General features: G+C 39.6%; 1 protein-coding gene across 2 annotated transcripts in view; it reads left to right on the top strand.

The window, feature by feature from the left end:
• Gramd2b (GRAM domain containing 2B) overlaps positions 1-27,793 on the top strand; it is a 136,515-nt gene that overhangs the window by 24,189 nt on the left and 84,533 nt on the right. Inside the window, exon 1 of one of the 2 annotated variants that reach the window (XM_045131542.1) lies at positions 7,469-7,515. The exons of the other annotated variant lie outside the window; for it this stretch is intronic. Coding sequence (XP_044987477.1) covers positions 7,484-7,515 — 32 coding nt within the window. The 5' untranslated portion in view covers positions 7,469-7,483. Of the gene's footprint in view, positions 1-7,468; positions 7,516-27,793 lie in introns of those variants that run through there. 2 annotated transcript variants of the gene reach the window in all.

Raw genomic sequence — 27,793 nt, 5'->3', positions numbered from 1 at the left:
CCCAAGATCACTGCCATCTGAAAAGAGAAGGTTATCTAGCCAAAAGTGAGAGTAGCATTAATATATGGGTATGAACATTAAAAGAAAGACTTACTGGGTAGTTTGGTGAGCATAGTATATACGTTTAGCCAGACAACAGCAGACATTACACTTTAGGGCTCATGACTACCCCTGTTGCAGGTTTTCAGTATCAGGGATGTATTCCCTTCCATGGAGCGGGCCTCCAGTCAAATAGGGGATGGTTGGTTTCCCCCATAAAAGATATGTCCCTTTTGCACTAGTTGGCTCATTTGGCCTAGCTGGCCAAAAATAAGGTGTGAAGTGTCCACTGCTGGGTATCTTCACTGGTGATTTCTCTCTTTCCCATTGAACAGCATGCAGCATGGCTTTTTACAGCTTTCTGTCAGCTGGTCTACATGAAGGAGGTTTTCAGCTCAGCTCCAGCAGGATTTCTCAGTGACCTTACAGCCCAAGTATGTGGAGTCTTCAGCAATAGGGTCTTACCATCTATTCCTGGTGGGAAACCAAGGGCCTCAGCAATGGCCTGTAATGTTTGGGGACATCAGGGTCCCCCATGGCCAACAACTCACTGGAAGGCATCCCATCCCTGGCACTGAAAATTTTCTGGTAACAATCTATGGCTCCTGTATGTTCCATTGTCCAAAAGAGTAGGTTTCCATATGACTTATTTATATCCTCTTAGATTTTTGATTAGCCTTCCCTCTGCCTTTATTTAGTTTCTTCCCCTGACCTCACTTAGGCCTTTTCACTCCCATTAATCTGTCCTTCTACTTACATATATATAAAATACCATCCTATTAAATCCCCCTTCCATCCCTTTCTGTTCCCTTTATATCTCCTTTCTAGCTTACTGGCCTCTGCTACTGAGTTTTCTTCCCACTCACACAGAAGTCCAATCATTTGTATCTAGGATCCACATATGAGAGAGAACATGTGATGCTTTCTAAGCCTGGGTTACCTCACTTAGTATAATACTTTCCAGATCCTTCCATTTTCCTGCAAATTTCATAACTTCAATTTTCTTTACTGCTGAGTAGAACTCCATTGTGTAAATGTGCCACATCTTCATTATCCACTCATCAATTGAGGGACATCTAGGCTATTTCCATTTCCTGGCTATTGTAAATAGAGTGGCAATAAACATGGTTGAGCAGGTACCTCTAAGACACTGAGATGAGTCCTTAGGATATATGCCTAGGAGTGTTATAGTTGGGTCATATGGTAGATCTATTTTTAGCTGTCTTAGGAACCTCCACACTGATTTCCACAATGGCTGGACCAGATTGCATTCCCACCAACAGTGTAGAAGGGTTCTTTTTTTTCCACATCCTCACCAGCATTTGTGGTCATTTGTTTTCATGATGGTAGCCAATCTGACAGGAGTGAGATGAAATCTCAACATAGTTTTAATCTGCATTTCTCTGATGACTAGAGATATAAAGCATTTTTTAGATGTTTATATGCCATCTGTGTTTCTTCTTTTGAGAACTCTCTATTTAGTTCCATAGCCCATTTTTAACTGGATTGTTTATTATTATATAATTTTTTTAGTTCTTTGTATATCCTAGATATTAATCCTCTATTAGATGTATAGCTGGCAAAGATTTTCACCCATTCTGTAGGTTGCCTCTTTGCTCTATTCATAGTGTCTTTTGCCACACAAAAGCTCTGTAATTTCACGAGGTCCCAGCAGTTAATCTGTGGTTTTATTGCCTGTACAACTGGGGTTAGATTCAGAAAGTCTTTGGCAAGACCAATATGTTGAAGGGTTTCCTCTAGCAGTTTCAGAGTTTCATGTCTGATACTAAGGCCTTTAATCCATTTAGACTTAATTCTTTTTTTTTTAATGTTTTGTTTATTTTTATTTGAGAGCGACAGAGAAAGAGGCAGAGAGAGAGACAGAGAGAGAGAGAATGGGTGCACCAGACTTATGTGGGTCCTGGAGAATCGAGCCTTGAACTGGGGTCCTTAGGATTCACAGGCAAGTGCTTAACCGCTAAGCCATCTCTCCAGCCCTAGACTTAATTCTTGTGCGTGGAAAGACATAAGGATCTATTTTCATCCTTCTACAGATACATATCCAGTTTTCCCAGCACCATTTGCTGAAGAGGCTCTTTCCTCCAATGCGTATTTTTAGCCTGTTTGTCAAAGATGAGGTGGCTATAGCTACCCAGACTTACATTTGGCTCCTCTATTCTGTTCCATTGATCTACAGATCTGCTTTTGTACCAGTACCATGCTGTTTTTGTTACTATGGCTCCATAGTTAAAAATTAGGTATGGTGATACCCCTAGCCTTAAGCCAGCATCACCCTGATACCAAAACCATGCAAGGATAGAACAAAAAATTAAATTTACAGACCAATCTCCCTCATGAACATAGATGTAAAAATTCTCAACAAAATATTGACAAACAGAATACAAGAATATATCAGAAAGATCATTCATCCCAACCAAGTAGGCTTTATCCCAGAGATGCAGGGATGGTTCAACATACACAAATCGATAAATATGGACTAGAGGGCAAAAATCACATGATCATCTCATTAGATGCAGAAAAAGCATTTGACAAAATCCAACATCCCTTCATGATAAAAGTCCTACAGAGACTATGAATAGAAGGAATATATCTTAACATAATAAAGGCTATTTATGACAAGCCTACAGCCAACATAATACTAAATGGAGAAAAACTTGAAGCTCTTCCATTAAAATCAGAAACAAGACAAGGGTGTCCACTGTCCCCACTTTTATTTAAGATAGTATTGGAAGTCTTAGCCATACCAGTAAGGCAAGAAACACACATAAAATGGATGCAAATTGGAAAGGAAGAGATCAAGTTATCATTATTTGAAGATGACATAGTTCTATACATAAAGGACCCTAAAGAATTTGCCAGAAAACTGTTAAAGCTGATAAACACCTGTAGCCATGTAGCAGGATACAAAATAAATGCATAGAAATCAGTAGTCTTCCTATATGCTAAAAACAAACACACAGAGGAGAAAATCAGAGAATCACTCCCACTCACAATAGCATCAAAAAATAAAGAAATAAATAAAGTACCTTGGAATAAACCTAACCAAAGAGGTGAAGGATCGCTATAATGAAAACTTTAAAACACTCAAGAGAGAAATTGCAGAAGACACTAGGAAATGGAAAAACATCCCTTGTTCCTGTATGAGAAGAATCAATATTGTGAAAATGGTAATCTTACTGAAAGCAATCTACACATTTAATGCAATTCCCATCAAAGTTCCAATGGCATTCTTCATGGAAATAGGAAAAACAATCCAAAAATTCATTTGGAAGCACATAAAGCCTTGAATAGCTAAAACAATTTTGAGCAACAAAAATAACATTTTCCAAATGTTTGACATTGAGAAATAGAATTACATGCCAACTACTGACCAAGGGTTTCACTGTTGACGGTGAATAAAGTAGCAAAATTTTAGGTTGGGTTCTTTCAAAAAAAAAAAAAAAAACCCACAAGGAAGTCTACTTCCATTGTATATATCAATAGGTATAGCTCTACTATATGATAGCCCCTCCTCCTTCCCTAGTGGACCAGCCACATGCAAGCAGGCTAAAACGAGAAGACACTTTGACTTTGAACTTTCACCAATATCTGGGTTTATAATAATAAAACAGAGTTTGTTTTATTGTGGCCCTACCTGCTTCTATACTTGCTTCTTTGCCCAAATTAAAGTTTTAAGGTAATGCTTGCTGTAAAGCATAGTAAATATTTAACTGCAATATCAAATGACCTTTATTAAAGTCCCATATCTAATTGACAGAGGAGGAGGTTTGCTTGTTATTTTCCATGTAGTTACATAAATCGCAACTAATTCATGACATTAAGAAGATAATACGATAAAATGTACACTTCTGACCACACCACAGTTTGTTTTTTTTTTTTTAACCTTGGACTCCATTAGATCCTAAAGAGCACTGGCAGTTTATTGCTGAGATCAAAAGAAATAAAATCATTCTACTGTGTGCTTATAAAATTCTTTGATGGTGCTATCTAACCATGTACTTTCACATAATTTCATCAGAAACTCACTGTTATGAACAGAATGATAGCTTATCTGTTAGGCAATTCTTTAATTTTCTTTTTTAAAGAGAGAGAGAGAGAATTGGCACACCTGGGCCTCAGCCACTGAAACTGAACTCCAGACACTTGTGCCACCTAGTGGGCACGTGCAACCTTGCACTTGCCTCACCTTTCTGTGTCTGGCTTATGTGGGATCTTGGGAGTTGAGCATGGGTCCTTAGGCTTTGCAGGTAAGTTCCTTAACTGCTAAGTCATCTCTCCAGCCCTTGTTAGGCAATTCTTAATGGGAGCCCACTTGATATTTTCTTAATAAAATAACAATAATCTAACATTTATGGAAGTTGTCTGTATGCCTGATGACACCTTCTAAACCCTTTGCTAAGAGCTAATTCAAACTTCATAACTAAGAAATGGAAACTACAACTGCCCAATAATCCAGATAGGAACCTGAAATAAGACTTGGAAAGACTCATAAATAAGTTGAACTCAATATTGACTCCAAATCCCATGCTTTTTAAATTCCAGTATATCCCAACTTCTCACATCTTTTTTTTTTAATTTATTTATTTATTTGAGAGTGACAGAGACAGAGAGAAAGACAGATAGAGGGAGAGAGAGAGGATGGGCGCGCCAGGGCTTCCAGCCTCTGTAAACGAACTCCAGACGCGTGCGCCCCTTGTGCATCTGGCTAACGTGGGACCTGGGGAAGCGAGCCTCGAACCGGGGTCCTTAGGCTTCACAGGCATGTGCTTAACTGCTAAGCCATCTCTCCAGCCCAACTTCTCACATCTTTAACTTCCCTCAATCATTGAGAGAGAGAATTGGACTAAAAGATGTGGACCTAAAATCTTATTCATTAGAGGCAAGATAGATGCCTCAGTGGTTAAAGGCACTTGCTTACAAAGCCTGACCACCTGGGTTCAGTACTCCAGCACTCACATAGAGCCAGATGCACAAAGTGGCAATGCAGCTGGAGTTTATTTGCAGGAGAAACAGGCCCTGGAATGCCCATTTCATATTCTCTCTCTTTCTCCTCTTCTTCTTCCCTTCTTTCATAAATAAATTTAATTTTTTTTTAAATCTGCTATGTGCTGGGCATGGTGGTGCACACCTTTAGTCCCAGCACTTGGAAGACAGGGGTAGGAGGTTTGTCATGAGTTCAAGGCTACCCTGAGACTACATAGTGAATTCCAGATCAACCTAGGCTAGAGTGAGACCCTACCTCAAAACAAAACCCAAAAACTAAAAACAGCTGGGAATGGTGGTGCACGCCTTTAGTCCCAGTACTCAGAACACAGAGGTAAAAGGATCACCATGAGTTCGAGGCCACCCTGAGACTACATAGTGAGTTCCAGGTCAGCCCGGGCTACAGCAAAACCCTACCTCAAAAAACTAAAAATGAATAAATAAATAAAACCAAAAAGTAAATAAGTTAGTTGTTCCCAGGAAGTGGAGGTAAGGAACAATGAGACTGACTGTTAATGGATACAAAGTTTTGTTTTCTTTCAGAAAGAGTGATAATGAAAATGTCCTAGAGTTAGACACTGATGATAGTTGCACAATTTTTTAAAAATATATTTTATTTTATTTATTTGAGAGAGAGAGAAAGGCAGATAGAGAGAAAATGGGCCCACTGGGGCCTTCAGCCACTGCAAATGAACTCCACATACATGTGTCACCTTGTGTATCTGGCTTACGTGGGTCCTGGTTAATTGAACCTGAATGCTTTGGCTTTGCAGGCAAGTACCTTAATCTCTAAGCCATTTCTCCAGCCCAGTTGCACAATTTTCTATTGATACAAAAACTACTGAATTGTGCACTTTAAAGGGGTGAATTTTGAGTTGGGCATGGTGGCACCTGCCTTTGATCCCAGCACTTGGGAGGCAGAGGTAGGAAGATCTCTGTAAGTTCGAGGCCACCCTGAGACTCCATAATGAATTCCAGGTCAGCCTGGGTTAGAATGAGACCCTACCTTGAAAACAACAACAACAAAAAAAAGGTGGTGAATTTTGTGGCATATGAATCAAATCTCCATAAAGTTAAGAGATGCCTAAAGGCATTCCTTTTTTGAAAGTATATATGCTACAAATAATTTTTTTAAAAGATAATGTTTTTCGATGACCAATAAATTGGTTCCCCTATTTTCAGAAGTATTGTTACCTTTTTCTTTAACTAGAACTACTAAATCACTATTTTATTTGACATTTCAAAAATACCTTAAGCGCCAGGGACAGAGCTCATTTAGTAGATTGTTTGCCTGCATAAGTCTTGGATTCAATTCCCACCACTGCACAAAATGCTACTCTTTTATCTTTTTACCAAAAGTACGTAGGGTTAAAGTACAAATGTATTAGGATAATTACCATAAGCAAAGAGATTTGCCAGGCATCTGTAAGACAGCCCCATACTCAGAGGTCCAACAGAGGGATTCATGAAGCTCAACATGGAATTCTATTCATGGCTATGATTTATTGAAGTGATAGAATCAACAGGCTTATACGAATAATGATAATGGTAGAGTCAGGGAGAATCCACATGCAGACTTCCCTGTGCTTTCTCCATGAAGGGTCTCAGAGAGCACATTTCCCATAACAGAAATATAGCAACATCTGTGTAGTGCTTCTGAGGAGGGAAGCCCCTGACAGACTCAGGACACAGGATTTTTACAGAAGGCACCCCTTGCCTAGCACATATACCAAACTCAGATCCCTCAAAAGAAAACAGAAGTTCAGCAAAAACCATATGATTAGCATAGTTCTCGGTACAAGGAGCCATCTTTCTCAGAACTGACAAGACTTCAAAGGTCCCAGTTCTTATCTGCCAGCTACAGGTTAACTGCTCTGGCTTGCCTGTATAATAGCCTCAGGCCTCCATGTTAATTCTTTTCAGTCAGGAGTGAAAAATAAAGATATCAAAACCACTACCCAAGGAAAAGAGACCTTAAAAGGCAGTGGAAGAGGAATAAGGACTCTCTTAGAAATAAGCTCAACAAGGTCTCAGGGGACACAGGGGACAAAAGTGAAAATCTGACACCCACTTCTATAAGTTAGACTCCTTCAGTGAAGAGCCCTGACTACTTTGAGGTGGGCTCAGAAAGTTCTGGCTAGAAGCAGTTCAGGTACCCATCAAGGACTTTCATTTGCCTTCCATGTGGAAATAAACTCTTGGTGCTTCCTGGAGTCAGGGTTTATCACACAGGGGCATGCACATGGTAGGTAACCAACCACTGTTTCATTACCCTACACCCTCAGACCAGGATGTCCTTGAAGGAGAGGTGAAGGGAAGAAGAGATGAAGTACAGAGATTCTTTGACTTACCTTTTTTCCCTAGACATTGAAGAAGTTGTCACAGATCCCAGAAGCTTGAATGCCATCAAGAACAAAATTCATGCCGGGTGTGGTGGCACATGCCTTTAATCCCCGCACTCGGGAGGCAGAGGTAGGTAGATTGCCATGAGTTCAAGGCCAACCTGAGACTATGTAGCGAATTCCAGGTCAGCCTGAGCTAGAGTGAGACTATACCTCAAAAAATCAAAACAAACAAACAAGAACAGAATTCATGACATCCTGGAAGTACTGAGCAGGCTTGCTATTGTTATTAGCCAGATCAAGTTTAACTTGCATCTCAAGCAAGGTGGAAGAATCTGTTTGCTTTCCCAGCTCTTTTTGGAAGAGGTAATTACAGCAAATCAACTAGAACATATTTGGGGGGAAAAAAAAAGTAGATAACATTAAAGTGCTATGATATAAGAATTTGTACACCAACATACCTGTTATCCCAGCACTGGGAAGGTAGAGGTAGAGAACAGAAGTTCAAGGTCATCCTCAGCTAAATAGCTAGTTCCAAACCAACTTGGGCTACATAGCACCCAGGGCCAGAAAACAAGCAAACAAAAAGCTTTACTTTTGACCAGAAAATTACAAAACATAGAATTATAGTAAAGGACACTGTGTTTATAAGAAATAGATAAGAAGGGGCTGGGAGATTGCTCAGTGGTTAAAGGCCCATGCTTGTAAAACCTGCCAAGCCAAGTTTAATTTCCCAGTGCTCATGTAAAAGCCAGATGGGTACTAGTTTGTAGCAGCAAGAGACCCTAGCATGCTCACACACATACAAATGTAAATAAATAAATAATAAAAATAAATAGTTAAGGGCACATAGCTATTTAGAATTTTTTTCACTACCCTACCTGCTTTGACTTTTCCATTTTCCCTCCTGCTTTGCCCTTCCTGGAGTCACCCATCAGCTCCCTTCACATCCCTTTTCCCTTTCCATCAAGATGACCTTATAATCTGATTGTACTTTCTAAAAACTCAAATAACTGGAAAAAAGTTTCCTCTTACAGTTATAGCTCCCTGATTTCTCAAATGTAAGATTCTATCTCACCAAGATGGTTTCTAGTAAAAACTACATGTTTGTATGTACAAGTACTTGAAACTTCCAAATTAATAGTTTGATTTTAAAGTTACCTTTAGAAATCATCAAAGATCATAAAAAGAAATAAATTCTCCTTGCTAAATGGTACCTTCAACACTCCCAGAAGAGGAAAAGAAAAACAGTAAATTCTTACTTACTTCCACAGCATAGAAACATTACATAATCTTTCAAATCTTCAAGGACAGCCTTTAAGTGCAAGTGTCTGCACACGAGGAAGCACTGCTTCCCTACAGTAGTCTGAATGTGGGCTGGGGTTCCTGGAAGAAACATTCAAGGTAAAGCCCTTCCAAGGAGGAGCCTCCATCTTACTCTCCAGATTTCATCTTCACAGAAGTCAAATTATCTTTATCCAAATAAGTCAATTTAGAAACAAGGCACACAGATGAATGACTAACAGGATAAGCCAATCTCTGGGATAAGAGTTACTTCCCACTCCCATTCCTTTCCACTGAGGTAACATGTGAAGTCTCAAATAGAAGTTCCATCAGAAAAGATGACCAAATAAATAAATAATAAATAAGCTTCCTCAAAAGAAAATAAAAGCATTTGTCTGGCCACAAAGACTAAAACTAGTTTCCAGACTCACTGAGTAATCACCAACATTGACACTCCCTTCCTTGAACCGGCCATACAGAAGTGATAATCTGGCACATGCTCAGAGGAGATCACATCATGTGAGCTGTCAAAGGCTGGGGAAGGTTGGTCTGCCAAAGTAAACCTTGGCGGTCAGGTGGAGAGACGGAGGTGTGAAACGCAACTCACTTATGTAAAGGCCTGTCATATGGTGGGGAAAGCCACAAAGCCTAGAGTGCTAAATTTGAATTTAAAGCAGGAAGCAATGACAGACAAATCATTATAAAAGAGAACTCACATTCGTGATCTTGCAGTAGTGATTTGAAGAATATTGAGCCCATCAACATTTTGACATCAAAACAGAAGGCATGCTTGGAAAGAGGAGGGTTCTCAATGCAATAGTGGTACAGGAGGGGAGCTAAAAGAGGTTAATGGGAGGGGAATATGTTCAAATTATAGTATGGTCATGTATTAAAATTCTCAACTAAAAAAAGGTAGTAGGTGGTGAATGTCAAAATTCATTAAATCAAATACATAAAAATAGCTTATATTCATGTATAAAATTGTTTAAAAAATACATTAAGCATTTTGGGTTTGTTGTTGTTGTTGTCGAAGCAGGATCTTACTCTAGCCTAGGCTGACCTGGGACTCACACTATAGCCCAGGCTGGCTTCAAACTCACAGTGATCATTCTACTTCTGCCTCCTGAATGCTGGAATTAGAGGTATGCATCACCACACCGGCCTAAAAATATTTTTAATTGAAAAAGGCATAACTCTCAACAAGCATTATTGCCCAGGAGTGGACTAGGCTTCTCTGAACAGGAGTTAATTTCCCACAGCCCAGAGTGTTGGAGTCTTCTTTGGATTCTTTTTGCATAATTTCTGTATATGCTTACTGGGGAAGCTCAGCATTGACTACATGCAGGTGAATGAAATCACCACACTTCCTTCTTTTATCTAACCTAGATCTAGTGGAACAATCAGATGTATAAAAAAGATTTGAATATGCATGCATTAGGACTTGTGAAGCTTCTCCTAATCCTAAGAAACTAATTCTAGAAATAAGTCATGATTTTTTTTCAGTAATTGGAGTTGCGCACATATGTCTTCTTTGCTTATAAGCAGTATGCCAGCCAAGTTAATAACACTTAGCTTTGAAACAACCTAAAGCTAGCTTAGAAAATATTTGAGATAATATTAAAATTCTAAGTATGGGTCTCCAAAGTATATTCATGAACAAGACTCAAAATCATTTTCCAAAAGCGAGCTAGATAGAATCATTCTTTTGCTTTGGGCCATGGTTCTTATAACTCACTCATATATGAATTTTATGATTAGCCAATATTTTCATCTGGAAAAATGGAATTTATGTTTTGCAATTAAGAAAGAAACATAAGGCTGATTTTTAAAAAAAAACATACTGAACTGGAGTTTTAAAAATGGTTCTTTAATGAGAAAACTGGTCAAGTATAGTCCACTTCTTGCCTATTAATTATAATCAGTGAAGTTCATTCTCTAATTGGTTTCCTAATCAGCACATTTAAAGATATGATCACTTTAGCTCAATCTAAATTTAACAATCCTGATCTCAGATTGAACTCATGGATGGATTTGGAATCTGGCTTCTTGCTCCTGAAAAGGTGCTGGCTTGGCCTAAGGCTGGCCTGGCCTGAGGCTGGGAAGAAGCACCAGTGACATTCCAGAGGCTAATCTCTGCTCCTCCCAGCTTGGCCCTAGGCAACAAAAAATCCACAAGCATGTCTTCATGGAACATCTTGCATAAATGTTCATTTTATCTCTTTTTAAAGCTTTCTTTAATCACTGTAGCTAACAAAAATCTATTAGCAAAGCAGTATTAGTCAGTGCTATAATGTGAGAAGTTTAAAACAGAAAAAGAAATAAGAGCTGGAAAGATGGCTTAGTGGTTAAGGTGCTTACCAGCAAAGCCAAAGGGCTCAGGTTTGATTGCCCAGTACACACAAAACGAAAGATGCACAAAGGGGTACACGCATCTGGAGTTCATTTGCAGTGGCTAGAGGCCATGGCTCGCTCTCTCTCTCTCTCTCTCTCTCTTTCTCTCTCTCTCATAAATAGAATGATTTTTTAAAAAAATGATATGTCAAAGTCTAAAAAAGTAAAAAATGGCAGGAAGGAACCTAGTAGTCAATCTTTAGACAAGAGGAAGTATGTTTACTTCTGGCTTTATTGAGGTATAACCTAATGTATAGTTCAGTTTCCCCATATTTGTGAAGTTCCTAACTTTCTTGCTGCTACTAATCTCAAATTTCATGCATTATGACTGGTAAAGATGCCTGCAATGATTTTGACCTTCTTAAATTTGTTTTGTGACATAATATATAGTTCCATGTGCCCTTGAGAAACATGAGCGCCCTCCTATTTCAGGGGAGAAGGCTATCCACATGAACCTTGTTCTACCATGTTTTTCAAGTCAGACATTTCCTTATTCATTTTTTCTGTCTGGATATTCTATTTGTTATTAAAACTAAGATATTAAGGTCTACTGCTACTATATTGCTATTAACTTTTATATTCAGATCTATCAATATTTGCTTTGTAGATTTAGGCTATCTCATATTGTACATGTACATAATATATATGTGTGTGTGTATGTGTATATATATATCCTTGTTAAATCTTATATAGAATATATATAATTCTTATTAAACCTTCCTATTGAAAGAACACTTTTATCATTATATATCATGAACTTCTTTGTCTCTAAAAACAGTTTAAATATAATCTATTTCCTGTGACATAGCCACTCCTGTTGTATTTTGGTTATTTGCATAAAATGTCTTCATCCTTTAACTCTTGTGTGCATCTTTAAAGCTAAAGTGAATCTCTTAGAAACAAAATATCACTGGATCTTTTACTTTTGTATGATGATGAGTTTAATCATTTCCATTTTGGGTAATAAATAAACGCTATTATACTTTTTTCCATTTTATAGTCCTTTCTCATTTTTTCCTTTATGATTTGATGATTGTTTTGTAATGACATGCTTTGATGCCTTTCCCCTTATCTTTTGTGTTTTAACAAGTTTTTCTTTGAGCTTTGAAGCTTACATAAAGTATCAGGTTTGTAAACTGTTTTAAGCCAGTAAGAGCTCCAAGCACAGCCAGGTGTGGCAGAACACACCTCTAATACCAGCACTGGTAGGTGATCACAGGAGGATCAGGAATTCACGGTCATCCTTAGCAACATAGCAAACTCAAGGTGGTCCTGTGCTACATGACAGCCTATACAAAAAAGAAAGAAAAGAAAGAAAGAAAGAAAGAAAGAAAGAAAGGAAGGAAGGAAGGAAGGAAGGAAGGAAGGAAGGAAGGAAGGAAGGAAGGAAGGAAGAAAGAACTCTACATTTATTTCTTATAGACATTCACTGATGTCACAGTTTAATATTATGATCCATGTACAAATTATTTTAGCTGTAACTTAGGGTTGTTTTCTTAAAGCAGTATTTGGAATTGCATCTAGGGCCTCTCACATGCTAAACAAGCACTGTACCTCTGAGCCATATAACAAACCTTCTTTTTACTTTTTATTTTATGACAGTCTTACTAAGTTGCCCAGACTGATCTTGATCTTATCCAGTAGCCCAGGAAAACTTTGAATTTGGGATGCTCCAGCCTCATCCTTCCAGGCAGATCGATTTACAGGCCTCTGTCACAAGCCATGGCTTATTTAAGTATTTTTGTCTTTTTACATTTATTCTAGAATTAAAAGGTATTACACAACACTGTTAGAAGATTGGACTATCTTGAACTTGGCTACATATTTACTTTTACCAATGAGTTTATGAGGCTTATACTGAAAAACACACTGGTAGCCTTCCACATGACATGTCACTTTTCTCTTGGTGCTTTCCAAGTTCTCTGTCACTAATTTTCTTTATTATCATAATGTATCTATACAATCTTACTTGAGTTAATCCTGTTTAAGAACCTTTGAATTTCAGAAACTCTCTCCCTCCCAAGATTTGAGACATTTTCTACCATTATTTCTGTAAATAAGCTTTCTTTTAATTTTTCTTCCCTAAGACGCTCATAATACATATGCAGGTATGCTTGGTGATTTTCAGTAAATCCATAAGCTTTCCTCATTATTTTAATAAGTTTTTTCTTTTTTTCATTTTTATTCCTCTGACTGGATAACTCAACTTATCTGTGAGGTTCTTCCTTTTGCTTGTTCATGTCTATTATCTATTCAGGTTTTCACATGAATTTGTCAATTAAGTTATTGTGTTCCAGAATTTTCATTGGGTCCTTTCTTTTTTTTTTAAGATTTTGTTTATTTATTTATTTGAGAGCCATGAACAGAGAGAGAAAGAGGCAGAAAGAGAGAGAGAGAGAATGGGCTCACCAGGGTCTCCAGCCACTGCAAACAAACTCCAGATGCATTCACCACCTTGTGCATCTGGTTTATGTGGGTACTGGGGAATTGAGACTCAAATCAGTGTCCTTTGGCTTCACAGGCAAGTGCTTAACTGCTAAGCCATCTCTCCAGCCAGGGTCCTTTATTTCTATCTCTTTGATGATCTTCTTTTGTTGATGTATTATTTCCCTGACTCATTGTTGTCTTATAGCTCACTGAACTTTCTTTAAAAATTATATTTAGGGGCTGGAGAGATGGCTTAGCGGTTAAGCGCTTGCCTGTGAAGCCTAAGGACCCCGGTTCGAGGCTCGATTCCCCAGGTCCCACATTAGCCAGATGCACAAGGGGGCGCACGTGTCTGGAGTTCGTTTGCAGAGGCTGGAAGCCCTGGTGCGCCCATTCTCTCTCTCTCCCTCTATCTGTCTTTCTCTCTGTGTCTGTCGCTCTCAAATAAATAAATAAATAAATAAATTATATTTAGAGCTGGGTGTGGTGGCGCACACCTTTAATCCCAGCACACTGGAGGCAGAGGTAGGAGGATCGCTGTGAGTTTGAGGCCAACCTGAGACCCCATAGTGAATTTCAGGTCAGCCTGGGCTACAGTGACCCTACCTTGAAAAAATATGTGTGTGTGTGTGTGTGTGTGTGTGTGTGTGTGTGTGTGTGTGTGTGTGTGTTTGTGTAGGCAGCCTCCATTTCCTTGGAGTTGTTACTAAAAACTTACTGTGTTTCTTTGGTAGTGTCATGTTTCCTTTATCATTCATGTTCTTAAAAGTCACTTATCTTCACATTGGAAAGACTGAGTCCTTCCAGTCTTTACTAACTTATTTCATCAGAAGAAGACATCACCAGTTGTCCTTGTTAGAAATTTTTAGAGGTCTCTTTTTTTTGGAGGTCTCTAAAGCTTTGCTGGAGAGACATCTGCTCTAGTTTACTCACTACAGCAAGATATACTTTATGAAAAGTTTGCTATCAAATAAACTAATAGCTTATATAACTTTATAATTTTTTTTTTCAATCCTGAGTGTGCTGGGTCTAAGCACAATCAATGTGTCACTGCTAATAAGGAGGCTCAGATAATTCAGTACTGACGTGACCCTGGTCATAATCACAGAAGATAATACAAACAATTGAAGCTATAGTAAATTTGATACTGCCTGGTTCACTATTCATTCCAACAAAACTCTCTTGGTTATATTAGCTGAGGGTCACAATTATGTAACTGCTGAATCTGGCACATGGAAAATCAGCAGCCTAGGTAGAATTCCAGCTGAATTGGGTTTGAGGCCCCATTGTGTTCTGGCATCAGCCCTTTCCTCTGGTGCCTTAAATCACAGCTCTTCTTTCTATGGATCACTAGAACTTCTACTAGTCCCTTACTAGGATGCCACACTATCATTGTGACTTCTTGTCACCCTGCCTACCCCAAGCGGAGTGAAGTTAAATGAAAGAGTTGTCTCTCCAAGTGTTGCAGTCCTTTTTGCTTTTTAGTCCTTTTAGCTAACTCTAAAAGCCTACTTCACAAATAGTAGACACACTGATAATAACACAAGTTATGAGATTAAAGGTTTTCTGAGCTAGGAGACATACGTAACATCAACTCCAGTCACATGCCTAGCCTTCATCCTAGGATAACATCCGCCTCCTCAAGAGAGGTAGCTTCCCTCAGACTAAGGTCCCTGTGGTATAAAATACCACATTCTAGAAAACAGAACAATTGTCATCATTTTCTTCTTTGAAACATAATTTCTTTGGTATTGGAGGTCCATATTCTTCTACGGAGAATTCTGAGATAGAGGGGGCTCCTAAGAACCAAACAAGTGTTATAACTTTGCTTGCTGAACCTGAATTAAAATGACAGGATGTAAGCAGTGTCTATTTATCTTACTTGTGAGATATTACATATCATATTGAGCTTAACATATCATTGTGCTGAATTATAAGCCAGGAAAATTATGTAATATGAAACATATCTGTCATCTTACCATTATAAAATCTAAATGTAGTTTTAATTCCAAAATATATCTGGTCTTGTGGATTTTGGATAATGACCTATAAATTGATTTTATAATTTTTCTTCACGATTTTCCTCAGGAGCAGGGGTAATAATGCATGGCATGTGGCTAAAAGGAGGAGATCACATATGAGAATTAGAAGTGCTCATAATTAAGGGGAATATAAGAAGAAGAGTAGAGTCTCTCCTAAGGCAAGTGCCCTTAGCCACTGAGGCATCTCTCTAGCCCACCATCCACCTTTTTTTGAAACAGTATCTTTCACTGGTCTAAAGCTCATTAAGTAGGAAAGCCTCAGGAATCTGTCTGTTGCTACCTCCTCAGGGCTGGGGTTACAAAGGTGTGCCATCACTCCTTGCCTTTTTTTAAAAATTTTTTGTTCATTTTTATTTATTTGAGAGTGACAGACAGAGAGAAAGAGGCAGAGAGAGAAAGAGAGAGAATGGGCGTGCCAGGGCCTCCAGCCACTGCAAATGAATTCCAGACGCGTGCGCCCCCTTGTGCACCTGGCTAACGTGGGTCCTGGGGAATCAAGCCTTCAACCGGGGTCCTCAGGCTTCACAAACAAGTGCTTAACAGCTAAGCCATCTCTCCAGCCCCTCCCCCCTTTTTTAACATGGATTCTGGAGATTAAATTCAGGTCCTCATGATTGCAAGGCAAGCACTTTATAACTGACCAATCTCCCATCCCCTTCTGAAGCATTAGATATTGAACAATATTTAAATCTTAAAACTTTAGTGGTACAGTGGGAGGTGGCACACACCTGTAATCCCAGTGCTGGAGAGGGTAGAGTAGAAGGACTTCCAGCCATTTCAAATGTGAGGCCATTTAAGCTACATAACCTGTACCAGGCCATGAGGGACACATAACGAGACTGTGTGTGTGTGTGTGTGTGTGTGTGTGTGTGTGTGTGTGTGAGAGAGAGACAGAAAGAGAGAGAGAGAGAGAGAGAGTTTTTTAAAAAAGACCACAGTTGGACATGGTGGTGCATGCCTTTAATCCCAGCACTTCAGAGGCAGAGGTAAGAGGATTGCCTAGACTACAGTGAGACACTACCTCAAAAAAACAAAACAAACAAACAAAAAAGACCACAACTTTCCTGGAAAAGGTTGGAAAGCTAAAGTCTAATAGTTGTAGTCCACATTTAAGAAAGCTTTTCATGACGTTCTACATATCATATTTTTGAAAAAGTTTACCTGGTGTTATTGAAATACTCAAGTTAAGTTCTCCAAGTAGAACTAAAAGTAATAATAATAATGGCTACCTTCCTGAAATTAAGAACTCCCAGGATCCTATAGTCTCAATACAATCCAAAGAAATTAAGCCTTGGCTTTCTTCATGGAAACAGAAAAAACAATCCAAAAATTCATTTGGAATCACAAAAAACCTCGAATATCTAAAATAATACTGAGCAACAAAAAAGAGGCTGGTGGTATCACCATATCTGATTTTAACCTATACTACAGAGCCATAGTAACAAAAACAGCATGGTACTGGCACAAAAACAGACATGTAGATCAGTGGAACAGAATAGAGGACCCATTTGTAAGCCCAAGTAGCTATAGCCACCTGATATTCGATAAAAATGCCAAAAATACTCATTGGAGAAGAGATAGCCTCTTCAGCAAATGGTGTTTTGAAAACTGGATATATATCTGCAGAAGGATGAAAATAGGTTCTTCTCTCTCGCCATGCACAAGAATTAAGTCCAAATGGATTAAAGACCTTAACATCAGACCAGAAACTCTGAAACTGCTAGAGGAAAAAGTAGGGGAAACCCTTCAACATATTGGTCTTGGCAAGGACTTTCTGAATACAACCCCAATTGCTCAGGCAATAAAACCACAGATTAACCACTGGGACCTAATGAAATTACAAAGATTTTGCACCGCAAAGGACACAGTGAAAAAAGCAAAGAGGCAACCTACAGAATGGGAAAAAATCTTCGCCAGCTATATATCTGATAGAGGATTAATATCTAGGATATACAAAGAACTCAAAAAGTTAAATAATAAGGAATCAAACAAGCCAATCAAAAAATGGGCTATGGAGCTAAATAGAGAGTTCTCAAAGGAAGAAATACGAATGGCATATAAGCATCTAAAAAAATGTTCTACGTCACTAGTCATCAGGGAAATGCAGATTAAAACTACATTGAGATTCCATCTCACTCCTGTCAGATTGGCCACCATCATGAAAACAAATGATCATAAATGTTGGCGGGGATGTGGAAAAAAAGGAACCCTTCTGCACTGCTGGTGGGAATGCAATCTGGTCCAGCCATTGTGGAAAACAGTGTGGAGGTTCCTAAAACAGCTAGAGATTGATCTACCATATGACCCAGCTATAGCACTCCTAGGCGTATATCCAAAGGACTCATCTCATTTCCTTAGAAGTACGTGCTCAACCATGTTTATTGCTGCTCAATTTATAATAGCTGGGAAATGGAACCAGCCTAGATGTCCCTCAACAGATGAGTGGATAATGAAGATGTGGCACATTTATACAATGGAGTTCAAATCAGTGGTAAAGAAAAATGAAGTTATGAAATTTGCAGAAAAATGGATGGACCTGGAAAGGATTATACTAAGTGAGGTAACCCAGGCCCAGAAAGCCAAGTGCCACATGTTCTCTCTCATATGTGGATCCTAGCTACAGATGATTGGGCTTCTGCGTGAGAATGAAAATACTTAGTAGCAGAGGCCAGTAAGTTAAAAAGGAGACATAAAGGGTAGAGAAAGGAAGGGAGGAGGATACTTAATAGGTTGATATTGTACATATGTAATTACAATGAATGTAATGGGGAGGTAATATGATGGAGAATGGAATTTCAAATGGGAAAGTGTGGGGGTGGGGAGGGAGGGAATTACCATGGGATATATTTTATAATCATGGAAAATGTTAATAAAAAAAAAATTAAGCCTTGGAGCTGTACCAGCCCTATTTGTATCAGCAATCAATAAAGAGGGGACAGTTCCAGAAAGCAAAGAGTCAAGCACCTTTATTTTTCTTCATGTCCCCTGGGAGTAAGGAGCTGAACATCAGTGGAAATGGGAAACTGTGGAGAGAAAGCACGTATTAGGATCGCTTTCTTGTACATATGAACAGTTTACATGAACTGTGTAATGTTAGGAAGGAAAACTCAGCTTGTGCTATAGGGTAATCCTCAGCAAAGAGCAGCACAAAAAAAAACAAACTCTAAATGGCATCATAGGAGCATCCGACTACATGCATAGCTGGAGATTTCTAAGAGCAATGGGAAACACGCATGGGAAAGGCCAGCCTGAAATCAACAGTCAGTTCCTCATGTTGAGCAAATAGAGATCAGGGAGGCTTGCGTTCTGGACTCAGTAGAGTTGCTAACTGTGGAAATTTGAAAATATAGAAAATTTGTAATGTTACTAGCTGGAGAAAATCAATCTAATGGGCCTTAGTTCACTGTCTAAAATTGTCAAGTCTCAATCTTGGTACTGAGGGGAAGAGAAGTACATTACAAAAATATTTGGGATACAGCTCTACAGCTCCTTGTCACTGGGAGAAGAGTCTGTACACATATAAACTGAGTGTACCAAGAACTATGCAGCAAGTAACCGTTCAGTAGGACATGAGATACATTCTACATGCTTTCTATGTTTAAATTCACTCCATTTTCACAATTGCTTTTCCTTTTTGTTTGTTTGTTTTTGGTTTTTCAAGGTAAGGTCTCACCCTAGCCCAGGTGGACCTGTAACCCACCCTATAGGACTCAAACTCACAGTGAGCCTTCTACCTCTGTCTCCCAATGCTAGGGTTAAGGCGTGCCAGGTTACTTTACTTTATCCCTAAGCAGGGAAACACACAGAGAGAACTAAAGCTCACAGAAGCTAAATAATGGCACAGTCACCTGACTCTGAAGTCATAGGTTACAGATTTGATTTCACATTCCAGAACCCCTTCAATACTGACTACCTATAAGACAGAATTAAAAGGTTTTTAATTCTATGACATGGGAGGCAGCATGACTTGGGGAAGTAGGAAAAGACCCAGCAGGTATGTCCAACCCGCAGCCCACATGCAACACAGAACAGGTATGAATGCCACCCAAACCAAAACCACCATCTCAAAACATCATGAGATTTATTTTGTAACTTGATTATGTGGTTCTCAAGCATGAACTCTGTAGGTGGCAATGGCATGTACCAATATTAAAAGGTTAGACATGCCTGCTTGCTGGAAAAACTGATAGTAGCTGAGTTGTATGCTGTCAGATGGAACCCACATAACCTCCCTGGACTGTTTCCTTATCTCAAAAGAGTGAGATGGATGGAATAATCTCAAAAATCCCTGGAGTCTTTGAGTCATACTGGACTTCATTTCTTGTGAAATCTCTAGAGATACATACCACAGGTGGTAGGCGAGTGCAGTGAGGTTTTAAAACCATGGCTAGACTGGTGTGGGTTAGGCTGAACTTCCATTACTGCTAAAATGAGGCACTCCTCATAGGTCTTTCATAAGTACTAAACAAGCTATGTGAGGAGAGGGCCTAGCATCTCCAGAATTCTCAATTATTTTTACTGTCACTCCCCCACTCCTCCTTACTTTGATTGCATGAAACCCCAGTCCTTGAGCTCATCTATGTACATTATTAAGTTCCCCCTGAAGCTTGAGAGAAAGCGAAATGCAGAATCTGAGTTATTAACTCCTTTTGACAATCTAAAAGGCTCTAATTTGCCATGCAGCTAACTTCTATTAAAATGCTGCTTGCTTCTCTCAATCCATTTGACTATGCAACTAAGTAGCATTTTAAGTACCCACATGAGAAACTAGGAACCAGGAGATGGAGATTCCTACTGTACACATGCCAGTAAGTTTGAATAGACTGTTACAATGTTATAGAAAATAACAACAGCAGCAACAAAAAACATGGCCAGAGGTAACCATTTTTACTAAAATAAGTATGGGAAAGAGAATAAACAGAAAGTATTATTCAAAAACCCTTTGTCATGATTAGAAGTTTTAACATCAAATATTATATAAAGCAGAAATAAGGAGGTATTTACTCACAGAAAAGAATAGAGACAAAAATGCATTTATAGGGCTGGAGAAATGACTTAGCAGTTGAGGCGTTGGCCTGGAAAGCCAAAGGACCTAGGTACAATTCCCCGGTACCCATGTAAGCCAGATGCACAAGGTAGCCCATGCATCTGGATTGATTTGCAGTAGCTAGAGGCACTGGGAGATCCATTCTCTCTCTGTGTGTGTCTCTATCTACCTCTCTTTCTCTTAAATAAGTAAATAAATAAATAAAATATTTTGAAATAAAAAAATACATTTGTAGCCAGGTGTGATAATGCACACCTTTTATCCCAGTACTTGGTAGAGGCAGAGGTAGGAGGATCACTGTGAGTTCCAGATCAGCCTGGGCTAAAGTGAGACCCTACGTCAAAAAAAAAAAAAAAGTGAAAAGAAAAACACATTTATATCCCAGAGAAAAAAGATAATTTTTGTGCCTGTTATTTCAGAGGAAAGAAGAAATAATTTTGTGCACGTTGCTTTCTTTCATTTGTTACATTACTAACTCAGGAAACATTTTTGAATCAGTTTTAACTAAAGAGAGTTGAAGTCTTTCTTTTTTTAGTGTTTATTTATTTGCAAGCAGAGAAAGAAAGATAGAGAGAAACAGAGAAAATGAGTGCACCAGTACCTCCAGTGACTGTAGGCAAGCTTCAGATGCATGTGCCGCTTTGTGCATCTGGTTTTACATGGGTGCTGGGGAATTGAACCCTGGTTGTTAAGCTCTGCAGGCAAGCACCTTAACCACTGAGCAATCTTTCCAGCCTAAAGCCTTTCTTTTTAGTCATTAGAATTGAAGCTTAACTTACATTTGTTTCAATGTTCAAAGAATTTAATCAATGTGCACACTCAGCTAACTAACCAATCAGATCAACATACTGAACATTTGCATTACTTCTTACCCTCTTTAGTAAGCAGATGGCAAAAGAAGAAAGAGATGCGTAGCACAGCAAAGGAGCCCAGAATCTGGTGTCACTGCTAGTGTGGGCTTTAGTTTTCTTATTGCATGCCTTACTCCTTGGAAAGGGAGTGACCATTAGATCTCCCAATCCTCTAAAATATGCATTCCAAGAGTGATTAAACTGAAAACCAGAGCCCGGGGCTTATGACAAGCAGACTTCACATTCTTGCTATAAAATTGCCTTACTTCTGAATTCTTTCTGAAAGCAAAATAGTTAAGGAGAGCACCAGGTGAATTTAGGCAGATTGTCAACATAACTGTGATAGTTCAATGATTAATAAAGTCAAGATAAGTAGTCATCAATTACTTAGACCCAAGCCTTGATTGGGTCACAAAGCTGTCAGCTCTGCACAGAGATGCTCTGGTCTCCCATCAATGCAGCATGTGCTAGAGATGTTTTGAAGCATTTGTGATAATTTGACATTCCTGCACACATTTGTTTTCCCCTCACCTTTCTAAGATGTTGGAAATACAATGACTGAGATCAGTACTTGGACAACAAGGCAGTCAGCTCCAAGGCATAGGCTAATTAAATACCTGTTCTAATCAACTGGGCACGTCAGCACGAGTCACTGGAGGTAGATGTGGCTGCACTCGCCTGTCATCTGGGTTCTTGGAAGGCTGAAGCAGGATGATCACGAGTTTGAGGCCAGCCTGAGCTACATATTGAGAGTGTCTCAACTCCTTAACCCCTAAATACTAAATATAGATACTATAAGTACTATATACAGAAATCTTAGAGTTACCTTTAGGAAATGGAAAGAAACTGTTGTAGCTATGCTAGAGCCACAGGACTAGGTCAGGACTTTACTGCACACTTGATAAGAGTTCATGTTGATTCTTCATTCCAATGACTTAACTAATTAAGCTAAAGCTTTTTAAAAAGAGATTTTATTTTATTTATTTATTAGAGACAGACAGAGAGAGAGAGAGAGTGAAAATGGGCATGCCAGGGCCTCCAGCCACTGCAAACCAACTCCAGATGCATGTGCCACCATGTGTATCTGGCTTATGTGGGACCTACAGAATCGAACCAGGGTCCTTAGGCTTCGCAGGCAAGCAACTTAACTGCTAAGCCATCTCTTCAGCCCTAAGATAAAGCTTTTATAGTAACAAAGTCATCTGAAAATGGGGGGAAACAAGAAGGCATGAGCCAGTATTAGCAAGTTAGATGTATCTGTGGCTATGATCTAAAGACATAGCCTTAACTTCAGACACAAACAGATACCTTTAGCGACTTCCTCCAGCATGTGACATTACCACTCTACACACTGCAGGATGCCATAAAATATTGACAGCCAATGAAGTAAGGGAGGATAACATGTTTAATTTGTTAAAAATAATTCTCTTGCCAGACATGGTGGTGCATACCTTTAGTCCCAGCACTCAGGAGGAAGAAATAGAAGGATCACTATAAGTTTGAGACCAGCCTGGGTCTATAAAATCCAAGTCAGCCTGGGCTACAGTGAGAACCTTTCTCAAAAAAAAAAAAATTGTCTGGTCAGTAATAATGTAATAATGATTATCAGTAGTCCATATCAATCAATCAATCAATCAAATGTTGACAACTATTCATAATACATATTGTCTTCTTACATTCCTTAATCATTCTATAAAGTAAGTGCTTCTGCCATCCCTATTTCCCCCCACAGAGGAAGAAATTGAGATTTAGAGAAGATGTTATTTGTCCAAGGTAGTAAGATGGACATAAAGATTCTCAGGTCAAGTCTGACTCTCAACCATTCCCTATCAACCTCCTGGTCAGGGTTCCTATTGCCAGGACAACTCACAATGAGCTCAATCTTCTGGCTCATATAAAAAGAGGTGTTTACTAAAAGGACATTGCAAACAACCCCTTGGACATCCAAAGGCAGAAAAATAAATATCATGGAACCATCTGGAGGGACAGTTGAGAGACCAGAACCCAAGATTATTATAGCTCTCATCAGCTGCTTCTTGGTGCTATTTCCTAAAAATTTGTATATTTTCTTTTTTTTTTTTTTTTTTTCGAGGTAAGGTCTCACTCCAGCACAGGCTGACCTGAAATTCACTACGTAGTCTCATGGTGGCCTCGAACTCTCGGCAATCCTCCTACCTCTGCCTCCCGAGTGCTGGGATTAAAGGCATGTGCCACCACACCCGGCAAAATTTGTATATTTTCTTAAACTCTGGAATTCTATTATACTAAACATCTCTAATGTCTGATTCTCCTTCTGATATGTGCTTTAGTAGACAAATTATTCCATGCCTGTCAAGATGCACAGAGATAAATTTTAATGTAACTTCTTTGGTTATAATAAAAGTTGAGGTTAATTCTGATTTTAATTAATCCATGGCCTTAAAATACAGGGAAACATGATGCTTTCATTTGGAATTCTTTTAAAGTAGAAATGAATGCAAAGTACAAAGGGCTACTGGAAAGGTAAATAGCCTTGCTTGCTTAAATGAATAGATTTCAATAATCATTCTATCTGCATGAAAAAGTTAAACTACTTTGTGATTGGTTTACACAAAATTTGTGTGCAAAAATGCCTCCCTGGCCTGCATGCCCAGCCTTTGTCAGAGCAGGGGGACATGGCACCACCATGGCTGAGGGTGGGCTCTTCTTAAGCAGGCAGCTTGTGACTTTCTGCTGTTCTGTGTGAAGAGATTCACATTCCAGCACAAAGCACAGAGCTTGGCCTGGAGCCCAGTTCTGACTTCTAGCCTAGGGCCTTTCTGGAAGTTGGGTGGGTATGGGGGAGGGAGGGCTGGTGTGTGTCAAAAACAGGACAAGAACAGGAAACATCAAATGACTGTCCCCTTTTCTTTCTCACCATTTGACACCATAATGTCTAGTTGTGAAACAAAAAATTCTATGTATGTACATATAGTAAATACCTGTTGATAACTCTGTCAGCAGAGGACAAAGTCAAAGTCACATACAGCAAGCATGGTACTTTTTGTGTCTTTAACCTCAACCCCCCAAATAGGGCCTGAAGCATAGATGGCATTCCAAACAGGGAAGAAGAGAGGGAGGCCTCAAATGGAAGATCTGTATTGTTTTGTTTGTTTGTTTTTCAAGGTATAATCTCGCTCTAATCCAGGCTGGCCTTCAATTTACTATGTATTCTCAGGGTGGCTTCGAACCCACATGATCCTCCTGCCTCTGCCTCCCAAATTCTGGGATTAAAGTTGGGCACAACCACACCCAGCAAGATCTATTTTTAATATTCAACAAAAAAAAGAAATTAAGTCTGTAGCTGAGAAAAAGATGAAAACTTGGGCTGGAGAGACTCCTTAGTGGTTAAGGTGCATGCTTGGGAAGCCTACGGTCCCAGGTTCAATTCCCCAGTACCTAAGTCACACAAGGTGGCATGTGTGCATCTGGAGTTCATTTGCAGTGGCTAAAGGCCCTGGTGGGCCCATTGTCTCCCTCTCTCTCCTTCTCTCACCCTCTCTCTCATAAGCAAATAAATATTTTTGAAAAGATAAAACCTTTCTTATTTACTTAAGGAGTCTCTGCCATCCTCTCAATCCTTCTGGAGGGAATACTTTTTTAAAATGAGTTGTTCTACATAGAGGGAAAAAATGGGCAGCTGGAGAGATGGCTAAGCAGTTAAGATACTTGCTTACAAAGCCTAAGGACCCTAGTTTGATTCCCCAATGCCCACATAAAACCAGATGCACAAGGTGGTACTTGCTTCTACAGTTTGTTGCAGTGGCTAGAGGCCCTGGAGCACCCATTGTTTCTCTCCCTATCTATCTTTTTCTCTATCTCTCAAAAATAAATAACATTTTAAAAAATGGAAGAAGAGAAAGTGCTGAGAAATCGTCAAAATGGAAATTAAAGTATAAAAAATAATTTTAAAAGAGCAAATAAAAAGTGTACAGTATAAGTGGCAAAAGATATGTAGTATGCAGAAACAATGACTAAACATTAACTGCTTTGAAACAGCATGACATCAGCTGTGCATGACTATGCTGTCAACATTTCACAGGGAGAGAAGCAGAACACACCAAACCATAGTGGGAAGAAAAAGAGGCCAGTCTAAATATTGATGGCATTGTCCCCAAACAAGGCTACATGAATCTTTTAGCTAAGTTAAAAAATAATAAGTGTCAGGGGCTGGAGAGATGGCTTAGCAGTAAAGGCGCTTGCCTACAAAGCCAAAGGATCCAGGTTCAATTCCCCAGGACCCATGTAAGCCAGATACACAGGTGGTACTTGCATCTGGAGTTTATTTGAAGGGGCCGGAAGCCCTGGCACAACCATTCTCTCTCTCAATCTCTCTCTTTCTCTCTCAAATGAATAAATAAAAATAAAATGTTTAAAAATAAAAGAAAGAGTATCCCTGGCTCTAAATTGCTGTGTGTGGATTATAAACAGTGGCTCCTGAATCATCTCCAGAGGCAGACACTCTGGAGGTAGAAGTAGGAAGATTACTGAGTTCGAGGGCAGCCTGGGATTACAGAGTGAGTTCCAGGTCAAGCCTGGGGTAGAATGAGACACTACCTGGGAAAAACAAAAATGTAACAAGAAGAAAAACCAGAAATGTCATTTACCCAAATGTCCAGTCATAAAGTCTACATCAGAGGACCTGAACTGTTCGCTTGGCATAGTTGCTGCCAGTCTCCAAAGATGGCCCCTAGTGACCTAACTCCAGGTAGTCGCATCTTGAGGTTAGACTGGTCCTATGGCTCATAATTTTTTTGTTGGTTTTATGAGGTGCAGTGTGTGCATGTGGGTATGCAGATGTGTAGCCCCCTATGTGTGTGATCACAGAAGCCAAAGAGAACATCAAGTGTCCCCTACCTCACTTACCACGTTTATTTGACACAGAGTCTCTTACTAATTCCTGAACTTGCTGTTTTCATGAATCCCAGTGATTCTCTGGTGCTCCACAGGACTGGGCAGTGTGTGTGTACAGACATATGTGGCCAGGACCAGCTATCCACATGGGTGCTAGAGAATCGAGCTCAGGAAGCTTAAGGCCCCCATAGGCCCTCATGCTTGTATGCAAAGCTCTCTTACGTGCTGAGCCATTTACCCAGCCCAACTCACTTCTGATGAAGAGAATGTAACAGGTGAAGCCACATGGCCCCCACTGTAGCTCAGGGAGGCTTGGAGATTCAACCTTGGTCTGTAGGACAAAGGTTTGGATGAAGACTCCAAGGTAGAAATACCCAACTCTACTTAGCTCTCCATGCTATAAGAAGTCAAGGCTAGCCCCACCCGTGGGGTGCCATACAGAGACTGAAGTGTTCAGCGGGCCTCAGTCCTTCCAGCTCTCCCAGCTAAGGCCCCAGGCTCAGCATCTTACTATCTGGCTCAGCTGAATCTTCAAATGACTCCAACTCTAGGCTCCATCTGACTTCACTTGAGAGTCCACAGTGACAGCCACCCAGCTGAGCTCTGTCAGCTCACAGACCTATAAGAGGAAATAATAATCATTGCTTTAAACCCCCACATTTTCAAGTGGTTAGTTACATAGCAACAGAAAACTGCAAAATACAGCCACCCAAAATAACTCTAAATTCAAACATTTCTTTCCCCATCAATTTCACACCTGCAGACCCCAGTTGGGCTTTTCCCCAACATACATTAAAAGTGTGTATCTCTGCCTTTAGCAACAAGTGCTTTTCACTGTTCAGTCTCCAACAATCATACAATCACCCCACTGAAAGTCAGGAAAACTGGGTCTTCATCCTCTTGGGACCACGGTGGTTCTGGCTAAGTCACTAATCTCCCTGAACCTCAAGCTCTTCTATGAAAAAAATGATTAAAATTTGATTTTTAAAGTATTTTTTATTTATTTGCAAGCAGAGAGAGAGAGTGAAGTAAGACAGAGAGAATGGGTGCCCCAGGCCTCCACCTGCTGCAAACAAACACCAGATGCATGAGCCATTCTGTGCATCCAGCTTTACATGGGCACTGGGAATTGAACCCGGGTTGTTGGGCTTTTCAAGCAAGTGCCTTAACCACTAAGAAATCTCTGCAGCCCAAGATTTGGTTTTTAAATGCTGTTTAGAGTGTGGTAGGCAATAGTTTCCCCTGGCCCCAAGAAAAATTGAGACAAGCACATATAGTGAAACCTATCCAAACTAAGAATTCTAGCCACAACAGGAGAGACTACAACGCAGTAGGGTGACAACAGCACTGTTGTTAGGAGCCTACATTAAGTGCCAGGTCCATCCCTCACTAGTCCTAAGAGCTTGGACTCCCTCAGAACCCAGTATGGAACTGATCAGGGTGATCCCAAGGGACTTGTGAGTTCACAGATGTGAGCCATAACGTTTACCATTG

The sequence above is a fragment of the Jaculus jaculus genome, chromosome 12 (assembly GCF_020740685.1).
Source record: "Jaculus jaculus isolate mJacJac1 chromosome 12, mJacJac1.mat.Y.cur, whole genome shotgun sequence".
Classification (NCBI taxonomy): Eukaryota; Metazoa; Chordata; class Mammalia; order Rodentia; family Dipodidae; genus Jaculus; species Jaculus jaculus.
This window is presented reverse-complemented; position numbering and strand designations above follow the sequence as displayed.